Below are 12,336 nucleotides of genomic sequence, written 5' to 3'. Positions count from 1 at the left end.
TCTACAGGATTGAAAAGACCTTATTCAAAAACTTGGTCATGCATGAGAAGTGAGAAATAGATTGATTCTGAAACCGTTATTATCATGTTTTTTAAAGTGGGAGAAGGACTATAGCCATATAAATCCTATTATCTTAATTGTGTTGTATGGATAAATCTCCATGAATCACACTGTCACATCACATCTGTGCTGCAGTGTAACCATTTGAATGCAAACTTGGTTTGAGTAGCATTTTATTTTCCTGTTGAAACTAATAGAACATCTCATGGAGGAAGGTCCCATTCAATATAAGAATGGTAGAACTGAACCCCATTTTCGTGAGAAAGCAAGGAATGCAAATTGATCAACAGGAAGCATAAATGGGCAAATATACATATGTTTAGGCCAGGCTGTGGAAGATATCAGCTACAGTTAAATAATAAAATGTCAAATCTTAATCCCACTGAAGTTGACAGAAACTTTGCCATTGATTTCAATGGCAGAAGGATAGGAACTTTGAAGTTATCTTCCAGTTTATGTTCACTTTTTCCAGTATGACCACATTCTAGCTATTTACTGTTTTTCTAGTGTTTATACACTAAAATATGTTACCAACTCAAATACTGTTGTCTAGTACTGCAAAAATCTGAAATAAAGGGTTTGTTTTAGCTCATTCACATGTACATAACCCATTATATGCTGCTAATTGTATACAGTATAGGAAAAACACCTTCATCCTTACATAATACTTTTAGTGAATTAGTGTTAACTTTATGGAACATGCTTGCCAACCACTGTGATTATATCACATTTGAAACAAGGCTGCTAATTCTGTCCAGTTAAAAAAGTTGGTGACCCTGGCTGCTATTCTTAATCCTTCTGCACATCAGAATGTATTTATATTCAGGATAATCATGGTAGTGACATTAATGGTATGATGTTAGTGTTGTTTTAAGCTGCTGAACATATGGTATGTAATCACATTCAATGGTATATAGGCATTTGAGGGGCTAATATGTGCTCCCCCTTTTCTCTCACTGAATGTCCTCTCTTGTTAACCCTTCATTTTAATAACCTTATCTTTTTATCAGCACTTGAACAATCTGTATTGTGCTTCACTCATACCACTTTCTGCACTACTCACGCTGATATCTGAAAAGCCTTTGTGACTTCAACTTCACCTTGTGGCTCCTGAGGAAACTGGTGATGCAAATCAGAGCATATTGTTCATCAGATCAAGTGAAACTCACCTTGCTGTCTACTTAGCCTCTCTCCCCAGTGCAAAGACACAGATTCCTTTATCATTGGCTATGTCTACACTTATGGGGGCATGTAGAGCACAGCTTGCAGCTGCTTGTGTACTGTCTGAAATGAAAAGCCCCAGCAGCGTCCTTTCTTCCTCCTCTGTGCCTGAGCCTATCCTTGCAATGGACCCTTTCCCAGTGGCAGGAAAAGGCTCTGGTAGCTAAATAAAGCAGTATACTTGTGAGATGCAATGCTTGAGCCTGGAGAGAGCAGCCTTAGGAATTCTCAAATTTCATTGCACCATCACAACCCCCTTCTGACAACAATTACTTTACAACCCCAGGACTGAATCTAAGCCTGCTGCCCCAAGTGGCTGGGAGGGACCAAAGTATGAGCCCCATCACCTGAGCAGGGGGACCAAACCCAAGGGCTTCATCCCCAAGAGGTGGACCTGCAACTTAAGAATGGCAGAAGGCTTTAGCTTTGGTCCCAAGTGGTTGGGCTCAGACTTTGGGCTTTAGCAGAGTGGTGAGGTTTGGACTGTGGTCCCCAGAAAGTCTCAAGTTGCCAGCCCTGGTGATCCTATTAAAATGGGGGTCATCACTCATGACTCAATAGTTTGCAAACCACTGCAAGAGGGATTCAGGGATGCAGGGCACTTTATTCTGCTCACCTGAGCCGTGCCTCTCCCCGCTGTTGAGACCTGTGCTGGCTAGAGGTGCAGCATATGTACTCTGCATACTGTGGTAAGTGTAGACATACCCCTGGAGGCAGTTTATAGTGCACGTTGACCTTCTGTACTTTTTGACTCACTTATCCCCAACATGTCCTCATTCATCCCATTCCCCATTGAATGTTGTGAGGAGTTTGCGACATTCCTACTTTCAAACATAAAAAAGATTATTCCTTGCTGCTGCCAGACATCCAGCATTTCCTTGACATACTTGCATGACAGCTCCCCGTTCATTTTCCTTCTTTCGGCCATGCTGTCTATCAGTATCTATTGTCCCGCACCACAAACATTCTCTCCATCTCTGAATCCATTTCAGCCCCTCCTCTGGCCATGAAATTCCATGATTTTCCCCTGGCTGTGAGATGTTATAACCATCCACTCTTCTGCTTAATCTGCTGCATCATTTTGCCTTCTCTCAGCTGCCTCCCTACAACTTTCACTGTTGAATGTTGCAGTTTCACTTGTCTAGCCTAGTATGTCAGGAACAGTTTTATATTTATCTCTTACCCTAAAGGCGTCCTGTTGTCTTAGCCTGTGAGTGACTCTAAACCCTATTTAACTTTGTTACCTTTTCCCTGTTACCACTTTCCTCCATTTTCCCTGTAATTTAATGAAGCCAGCAAGAATATTAACAGACATCACTACTTTGTCTTCTGTAACTCTCCATTTATATATATATCACTTTTCCTTTCTGCTTGTATAAGAGACTGGGCCAGATTCTCAGCTGAATTGAATTCAACAGAACTCTATCCTTCTCTACCAGCTGATGACCTGCCTACTTGGTACAGCTTTTTAGAAGTATCTATGTTTCTATGATCTATCCTACTTCATACATACTATGGTAAACATAATCTATATTCTGTGCAGTCTAGTCCAGTGCATATATCCCCAGGAATCAAAATGTAAACATGAACTGCTATTTGATACTATTGTACTAATATATCAGTTTATGCTTTTTTTTTTTTTTTCCTGGAACAGTCTCTTTTTAAGTAATCAATACTTTTTCTAAAAAATAATTGTATACAATCAAATAAGAGTGTAGAATGTACTGGCAATATATTATTAGTATATTTTAATAACTTTGCTTAGCATCCTTTTTATGGTCTATAAAATACTATATTGTCTGTTAGGGTATGTCTACACTACCCTCCTAGTTCGAACTAGGAGGGTAATGTATGCATACCGCACTTGCTAATGAAGCCCGGGATTTGAATTTCCCGGGCTTCATTAGCATAAGCGGGGAGCCGCCATTTTTAAATCCCCGCTGCTTCGAACCCCGTGCAGCGCGGCTACACGGGGCTCGAACTAGGTAGTTCGGACTAGGGTCCTATTCCGAACTACCGTTACTCCTCGTGAAACGAGGTGTACCGGTAGTTCGGAATAGGCACCCTAGTCGGAACTACCTAGTTCGAGCCCCGTGTAGCCGTGCTACACGGGGTTTGAAGCAGCGGGGATTTAAAAATGGCGGCTCCCCGCTTATGCTAATGAAGCCCAGGAAATTCAAATCCCGGGCTTCATTAGCAAGTGCGGTATGCATACATTACCCCGCTAGTTCGAACTAGCGGGGTAGTGTAGACATACCCAGAGATATTAAACTTAGAAGGAAAAAAACCCAAACTTTTCATTGCATTAGTATTGTTGAGATTAAATTTTATTTTTCATTTTATGATTTACAGAAAATCAGTTCACATGTAAAACTCCAGCAATTGCAGACATTGTGATCTTGGTAGATGGCTCATGGAGCATAGGCAGATTCAACTTCAGACTCGTCCGGCTTTTCCTGGAAAATCTGGTTGGTGCCTTCAACGTGGGTTCTGAGAAAACAAGAATAGGTAAAGATTCTAAAGAAAATTCTGCAATTCTGTACATTTACAATTGAGTTAAAACAACCAAGAAAACAACAAAATCCCCTTGATTGTCAAGGTAGTAATGAACTTAATCCCTATGGGTATGTCTACACTACCCCGCTAGTTCGAACTAGCGGGGTAATGTATGCATACCGCACTTGCTAATGAAGCCCGGGATTTGAATTTCCCGGGCTTCATTAGCATAAGCGGGGAGCCGCCATTTTTAAATCCCCGCTGCTTCGAACCCCGTGTAGCGCGGCTACACGGGGCTCGAACTAGGTAGTTCGGACTAGGGTCCTATTCCGAACTACCGGTACTCCTCGTGAAACGAGGTGTACCGGTAGTTCGGAATAGGCACCCTAGTCCGAACTACCTAGTTCGAGCCCCGTGTAGCCGCGCTACACGGGGTTCGAAGCAGCGGGGATTTAAAAATGGCGGCTCCCCGCTTATGCTAATGAAGCCCGGGAAATTCAAATCCCGGGCTTCATTAGCAAGTGCGGTATGCATACATTACCCTCCTAGTTCGAACTAGGAGGGTAGTGTAGACATACCCTATTTGTACATCTTTGTCATGAATAAAAATATGAGGGTCCTAAAAGCACTATATACACAGAATTTCCATTTAAATCACTGGAAGTAACAAGCATGAAATGCTTATAAGATTGGACCCGATCAGTCTACACAAGGTGTGTGAATATAACAACATAAAAACAGCCATATTAGGTTAGACCAATGGTCTGTCTAGCCCAGCATCTTGATTCAGCAGGAGTGAACAGAAATTTGAATGACCTATCCCCATTTGTCCAGTTCCAGCTTCTGGCAGTTGGAGGTTTAGGAATGCCAGGAGCAGAGTTGCATCCCTGACCCTATTGGCTAATAGCAACTGATGGATCTGTCCTGAAGTAACATATCTAATGATAGGGTTTTTTGTCCTTCCCAACATCCCCTGGCAACCAGTTCCACAAGCTGACTGTGTGTTAATGGGAAGCTGCACTTCCTTTTGTTTGTTTTGAAGTGACATCCTGAGTTCTTGTCTGATGTGATGGGAGAATAACACTTTTTTTCTTCAGACCATTCATGATTTTTATAGACTTTGACCATGTCTTGACTCATTTCTAAACTGAACGCTCACAGTTTTTTTAATCGGTCTTCATATGGAACATGTTCCATACCCCTTATCACTTTTGTTACTCTTCTCTGTACCCTATTCTAATTCTAATCTATTTTATGAGCGAGGGCAACCAGAACTAGTATTCAGATGTGGAAGTACCATGGATTTATGTGATGGGTGGGGAACCTACGGCCTGTGTCGCTTTCCATGTAGCTTGTCTTGATCCAGCCGGCGAGGCTTGGGCTTCCTCTCCCATCTGCAGCAGGATGAGCCAGTGCTGATGCTCCAGCCATGCGCTGCGGCACTGAACCTTGGTGCCCCTTCCCTGCATGGCTGGAGTGCCAACCCCTGCTCCCAGCTGCTGGGGTAAGGAGAGCCCTGAGCTCTGCACTGGGAATGGATCACAGGAAAGTTCTTTCCCCTGTGTTGCTCTGCAGGCTTCACTCCCATGACCCCCATTGGCAAGAAATCCTAGCCAATGGGATCTGTGCCTGCAAGCACATAGTAGGTACCCCTATCCCCTGCTCCAGACCTCCCAATCTACATCCCCTGCTCACTTCTGCACCCTGATCCTCAAACCCTCTGTCCCTTCCGTCTGAGATCCACCCCCACCATCACCAGCTCCTGCATCCTCTTGCCCAGACCCTATATCCCCAGCCTTCTCCCTCCTGCCCACACCTTCCACCCTCAGTCTGCTCCTTCACCCTCTCTCCCTCCCAGACTCTGCACCTCCATCCTGCTCCTATACACCCTATCTTACATCTAGATCCTGCATCCCCATCCTCAACCGGCTCCTGTATCCTATCTCCCACCCAGACACCAAACCCTCACCCCCAGCCTGCTCCTGCATCCAACCTCCTATGCAGACCCTGCACCCTCCACCCTGCTCCCTGGCAGCTCTATCCCACACACCGAACCCCTAATTTTTTAACCCAGAGTCTAGAGGGGTCTCACAAAATCCGCTAGCCTGGGGCCCTCAGAAGAGTTAATCCAGACCTGGGGGAAGTCCTGAGCTGTGGTGCCACCCTCTCTGTGGGGTTCCATTGCCAAGGTGGCCCTGGCATCCCGAGTTGAATGAGTGAAATTAATGTCTCTCTCTTTTTTACTCTTGGGGGCCAAGTCTGTGAGGTTTTTGGACCCTGACTGATTTCTCTTTGGTTAATAGCCCCCAACCTAGAAAAGGTTCCTAACTCTGATTTATATCATTGCACTGTGATATTTTTTGTCTTATTTTCTATCCCATTCCTAATATTCTGTTAGCTCTTTGACTGCTGCTACACATTGAGTGGATGTTTTCAGAGAACTATTCACGATGAGGCTAATCTCCCTCTCTTTTTGTCAGCTAATTTATAAACCATATTTTTATATGTCTAGATGGGTTTTTTCTTTTCCAGTGAGCACTACTTTGCATTTATCAGCACTGAATTTCATTGATCATCTACAAAGACATACAAAGTGATCTCACAAAACTAGATGAGTTCTAGTTCTGTGAGATCCCTTTATATGTCTTATTTAATTCCAGAGCTGATGATAATCTTGACTAATTTTGTATCAGCAATTTTTGCCACCACATTGTTCCTTCTCTTTTCTAGCTTATTTGAGAATATGTTACACAGCACAGTTCTGAATGCAAATCCTGGGAGGACCCTGCTATTTACATCTCTCTATTGTGAAAACTAGCCAATTATTCCAACCTTTTCATTCCTATCTGCTGCTGATCCATGAGAGAAGTCTCCCTATTCTACCATGACAGCTTAGTTGGCTTAAGAGCCTCTGGTGAGGGACCTTGTCAAAGACTTTCTGAAAATCCAAGTGCACTGTATCAACTGGATCACTTTTGTCCACATCTCTTGAGTCTCTCAAAAAATAATAGAGAGGTGAAGCATGATTTCCTTTTACCAAACTGTGTTGACTTTTCCTCAACATATCACATTTGTGTCTAAAAACTCTATGCCTTATTATAACTTAATACAATTTGCCTGGTACTGACGTTAGGATAACTGTCTTACACTTGCTTCAGGGGGTAGCTGAGTTAGTCTGAACAGAAAAAACAACAAATGGTCTGGCAGCACTTTATAAACTAACAAAACATGCAGATGATATCATGAGCTTTCATGGGCACAGCCCACCTCTTCAGATGACGAGTGGGCTGTGCCCACGAAAGCTCATGATATCATCTACGTTTTGTTAGTCTATAAAGTGCTGCCAGACCATTTGTTGTCTTACACTTGCCAGGGCTGCCTCTGGATCCTTTTTTAAAATTGGTGTTACATTAGCTACCCTCTAGTCCTTTGGTTCATAGATTGATTTAAGTCAGTGGTTCCCAACCTTTTTTATACCATGCACCAGCAAACTCATTCAAAAACTGTTGACGGACCAGCACTGAAATATTTGCATATTCATTATGGTAATTTTAGCCCATGGTTTATCAGGCAAATCAAAGGAGGCAGGACATGCTGGTTAGCAAGAATTTGAAAAATTGCTGCTTGTGCACATTTTAAAAAGAATAGTTGCTAATACTTGTTAAAAAGTATTCTCTGGTTAAAACTTTTGCCTCAATTGCACCAGAATTAAAGAGCAGCAGTTAACAAGTCTGAGAGGGCAGACGCATTCTACACATTCATATTTTCCTAGGCACTTAATAATGCATAATAATAATGTGTGTACCCACTGGCTGGAAATAGCTGGAGGTTAGGGGGACACTCACACTGGGCTGCCAACTGCCCCACTCACCCTGCTGCTGCCTGGGGAAGTGGGTCAGAAGGGAATTCCGTGGGAGCCCCAGTGGGTGGGGCTAAATAAAAGCTGGGGATGTGGCCCGGCCATGTGCCGCAGCCCAGCAGATGGGGGTTCAAGGCCCGTGGCCAATCCGTGGACTGGCTGTTGGGAACCACTGATTTAAGTAATAGATTACATTCCATAATTATTACTTCTACAATTTCATATCTAAGTTCTTTCCAAACTCTTGGGTGAATGCCATCCCGGTGATTTATTACTAGGACTGTCAATTGACATGCATTAATGCCTGTGATTAATGCAGTCCAGGATTAACGTGTTAAATTTTTAAGCATTAGTGCTGCTGCTGCTGCGCTTCAAAGGGGCAACGCAACGTGGAGCCTGGGATCAGCCGGGGAGTCCCCAGCTGACCCTGGGCTCCACTGCCCCTTTGAAATGCGCAGAAGTGGCATTTCAAAGAGGCAGCCACCTCACAGCTGAGCTGAGGATCAGCTGTGCGGTGGCTGCCACTTAGAAATGCCCCTTCCACTTGTGTCAAAGGGGCAGTGAAGCCCAGGGTCAGCTGGGGACTCCCCAGCTGATCCCGGGCTCCACGTGGCATTTCCCCAGAACCCAGGATCAACCGGGGAGTCTCAGCTTCAAGGGGCAGCGCTGCATGGAGCCTGGGGTCAGCTGGGGACTCTAGCTGATCCCAGAATCCATGCAGCAGTGCCCTGTTTAAACGCCACCATGGATTTTCAAAGGGGAGGCGCATGTGATTAATCATGATTAAATTTGTTAATCTCTTGACAGCCCTACTTATTACTATTTCATTGATCAGTTTGTTCTAAAACCTCTTCTATTGGCACCTCAGTCTGGGACAGTTCCTCAGATCTATCACCTTAGAATAATGGCTTGGGTGTGGGGATCTTCCCACATCCTCTGAAGGGGAGACCAAAGCAAAGAATTAATGTAAGGACTGCACAACAGCCTTGTCTTCTTTAAATGCTCCTTTAGAACCACAAGCACCCAGTGCCCCGCTCCTATAGTTTGGATAGTTTCTCAGGCTTCCTGCTTTTGCTGTACTTTTATCTTCTAGTTTTTCTGTCTTCAGTGAGCTGCACTTTAAATTCTTTCATGACCTGCCCTATAATATTTTTATACTTGGCTTGCCAGAGTTTATGCTCCATTCTGTTTTCCTCAGTTGGTTTTGAGTTCCAATTTTTAAAAGATGCCTTTTTGCCTGTATCTGCCTGCATGATGACATTTTTTGGGTACTCTTACTGGTCTTTTTTAAATTTTGGGGTATACATTTAATTTGAACTTCTCCTATGTTGTTTATAAGAAGTTCATATGAGATTTATGAATCTACAAGCATTTCATCCTTCTGACTGTTCCTTTGCATTCTGTTTAACTTGCTTCCTCACTTTTGTGTCTCTTTATCTCTTCCAAAAGTGACCATATATTAATCTCAGGTTCTAATCCAGTACTTTTTGAAGTCAACAGAAGCACTCCTATTGACTTCAATTGGCATTGGATCCGGCTGTTACAGTAAGAGGAATTTGGAAATGAAGAAAGTGCCAACAGATGGTTTCTATCATGTTTAAAATCAATTTGAACAATATATTATATCTGTTTAGCTACTTACATCTTAACCTCTTCAAGGAGGCATTTAATGAAATTGTTCTCTTTCATGAAATGAATTCTGGGGAGAAAGCCTGAAAAAAAAAGCACATTACTTTTTACTTAAATTCCTTAGCACTTGAAAGAAAACCCTAGAAAATACATTGTGGAATTGATATCCAGAATGACTTGGGGAGTAATAAATTCTTCTTTAGATTAAAGAGCCCTGTTGTGATAACAGGCTACTGAAAGCCTATACAGGAAAAAATGAATCTCATGCAAAGTATTTATTTCTGGTTCGTGAGGTGTATTTATTTGAAAAAGGATTTCATGCAAAGTATTTATTTCTGGTTCGTGAGGTGTATTTATGTGAAAAGGAATCTCATGCAAAGTACTTATTTCTGGTTCACTAGGACTTGCTCAGTTTAGCGGAGATCCCCGAATTGAGTGGCATCTGAATGCCTTTAGTACAAAGGATGGTGTTTTGGATGCAGTGCGTAATCTGCCATATAAGGGCGGGAATACATTAACAGGTACAGTATGTATTTTTGCATTAGCCATGTGTTCCAAAATATGCCAAGCTGCATTGGCTTAAAGTATTGGGGGCTTGTTCTGTTTCTTATGGGACAATGTGCATTTTGAAGTGTTTATTTTTGTGTTTATTTTTGAAGTTTGCCTAAGAATTTGATCTGAAGGAGCTGCAGCCATAAGGAATCTTATGGACTCCCATTAACCTTCATGGTATTGAAACCATGCTTGGCACTTTGAACATTTAATAGTGGATAGCTGCGAAATACTTGTCAACATGATAAAATGTATATTCGCTGAATCCCATAGCATCAGTGCAGCACTTAATAGTCCTGGCTCTCTTGTCTGGCGAATGGCAGAGTGATTGAGTCAGAAATGGCATTACATACATTGTTGCCAAACTATTTTTCCCCAGAAAGGCATAAAAGTTTTCCATTTTCTCCTCCACCAATCACTGTATTGGTAGAAGAAATTATTATACTTGGACTGGGAGAGAAGGGCTATCTAGTGGTACTATAACAGAACTGATGCCTGATAGAAATATAAAAAAGCAAGTAATAAATCCACTATTATTACTATATTCTGACATTAGAGGTGGCTTTTGCCTAACTTCTTTTCATATAGCTTCACAATAACTTCCAAATTAGAGCCAAGTTGTCTCCCTTAAATCAGTAACAATCAATTTTTTGATGTTTGTTTAATATAAGCTTTTCCTCAGCTTGTGAATGTAGAAAGATGTAAAATAAAAGATTGTACTTGTCAACTGGGGTTTTCTAAGTTCTCACTTACTTTAATGCCTTTGTTAAGTGGTGAATGGGTTTTGTGCAAGACTTCAGTACTGGGTGAATTTTCCCCATAAAACTTAGCACAGATATCTCCCAGGGACTCCAGTGGGAACTGAGGGCAATGAAAACTGCTCTGGATCTGTCCCATATTCAGCAAAACTAGAAGAACCACTCCAGGGAGGTTTTTCAGGTTCAGGCATGAAATTAACAATCTGATTTCCTGTCTCAGTGACTTCTGCTGACAAAACAACTGAAGGCAGTTTCATTACAGACATATCTGTAATTTGACCAGAATTTCTAAAAATGTGTCACACAGAATTTATATGTTACTCTTTGAAATACCAGTTCAGCAAATTACTTCAATGCGTGCTTACCTTTGAGCATGTGAATAGTCCTGATGCTTTCAAGCTTGGAAAGTCAGTGTTAATAGTAAGCATGTTTTTAGTCCTTTATTGAACTGGTACCCTAATTTACTGATAGATGAAATCCTCTAACTTTCCCAGTGGGATAATATGCAATGTAGATGTATCCATGTTGTTCCCAAGATCTTAGGGTATGTCTACACTACCCTCCTAGTTCGAACTAGGAGGGTAATGTAGGCATACCGCACTTGCAAATGAAGCCCGGGATTTGAATTTCCCGGGCTTCATTTGCATAAGCGGGGCTCTGCCATTTTTAAATCCCCGCTCGTTCGAACCCTGTGCTGCGCGGCTACACGCGGCACGAACTAGGTAGTTTGAACTAGGCTTCCTAGTTCGAACTACCGTTACTCCTCATTCCACGAGTGAATCCCGGGCTTCATTTGCAAGTGCGGTATGCCTACATTACCCTCCTAGTTCGAACTAGGAGGGTAGTGTAGACATACCCTAAGAGAGACAAGAAGGGGGTGAGGTAATATTTTTATTGGACCAAACCTCTGTCCAACAGAAGAAGAGCTCTGGGTGGCTCAAAAAGTTTTCTCTCACCAATAGAAGTTGTCTCAATGAAATAAATTACCTCACCCACCTTCTCTCTCTGGTGACATAAGGCACGTGAATAGCCAAGTAGTCTGTTTTAATTTCAAACGAGTTTCTATTCTCTGTTATAAATCATTTTATTGATTGGAAGGTTGTTGAGGATTTGGAACAGTACACTTTTAAGTGAAAATTTGTTCTCTTTGCTACATTATATTCAGTAGGAGACTTTTCAGCATTCTTTGTGTAGAAAATTAAACTTCAAAAAATCAATAAAAATATCAATGTTACATAGGCAGGGTATTTTTTGGACAAATTTATTTATTTGTTTGTTTATTTGTTTGTTTTAGGTCTTGCCTTAACTTTTATTTTGGAGAACAGCTTTAAGCCTGAAGCAGGGGCAAGATCCAATGTGTCCAAAATTGGTATATTGATCACAGATGGAAAATCCCAAGATGATGTTATTCCACCTGCTAAAAATCTGCGTGATGCTGGTGTTGAATTGTTTGCCATTGGTACGCATTCTAATGTATCTGTTTATTGCATTATGTCTATCTAGTGCAGGTATTCTCAAACTTCATTGCATCTGGAGCCGCTTTTGACAACAAAATTTGTTGTAGAACCTCAGAAGAGGGGACTGAAACCAGAGCCCAAGTGGGCAGAGATGGGGTGGGGGGGAGGAGGGGAGAGCAAAGCCCAAGCCTGTAACCTAACCCCACTGTCCAGGGTTGAAGCCACTGGGTTTTGGTTCTTGTGGTGGGACTCAGGTTTCTGTTTGGCTCTGGGCCCTAGCGATTCTAAGACAGCTCTGGGGTTT

General features: G+C 42.3%; 1 protein-coding gene across 5 annotated transcripts in view; it reads left to right on the top strand.

Annotated features, from left to right (window-relative positions):
- COL14A1 (collagen type XIV alpha 1 chain) overlaps window positions 1–12,336 on the top strand; it is a 183,665-nt gene that overhangs the window by 41,881 nt on the left and 129,448 nt on the right. For all 5 annotated transcript variants that reach the window (XM_014580808.3, XM_006137507.4, XM_014580806.3 and 2 more), the window contains 3 exons: window positions 3,634–3,789; window positions 9,667–9,786; window positions 11,870–12,034. In XM_014580808.3, the coding sequence (XP_014436294.2) occupies window positions 3,634–3,789; window positions 9,667–9,786; window positions 11,870–12,034 (441 nt within the window). The remainder of the gene's footprint in view (window positions 1–3,633; window positions 3,790–9,666; window positions 9,787–11,869; window positions 12,035–12,336) is intronic.

This window comes from Pelodiscus sinensis, chromosome 2 (genome assembly GCF_049634645.1).
Source record: "Pelodiscus sinensis isolate JC-2024 chromosome 2, ASM4963464v1, whole genome shotgun sequence".
Classification (NCBI taxonomy): Eukaryota; Metazoa; Chordata; order Testudines; family Trionychidae; genus Pelodiscus; species Pelodiscus sinensis.
Note: the sequence above shows the minus strand (reverse complement) of the source record. Positions and strands in the feature narration are given on the sequence as shown.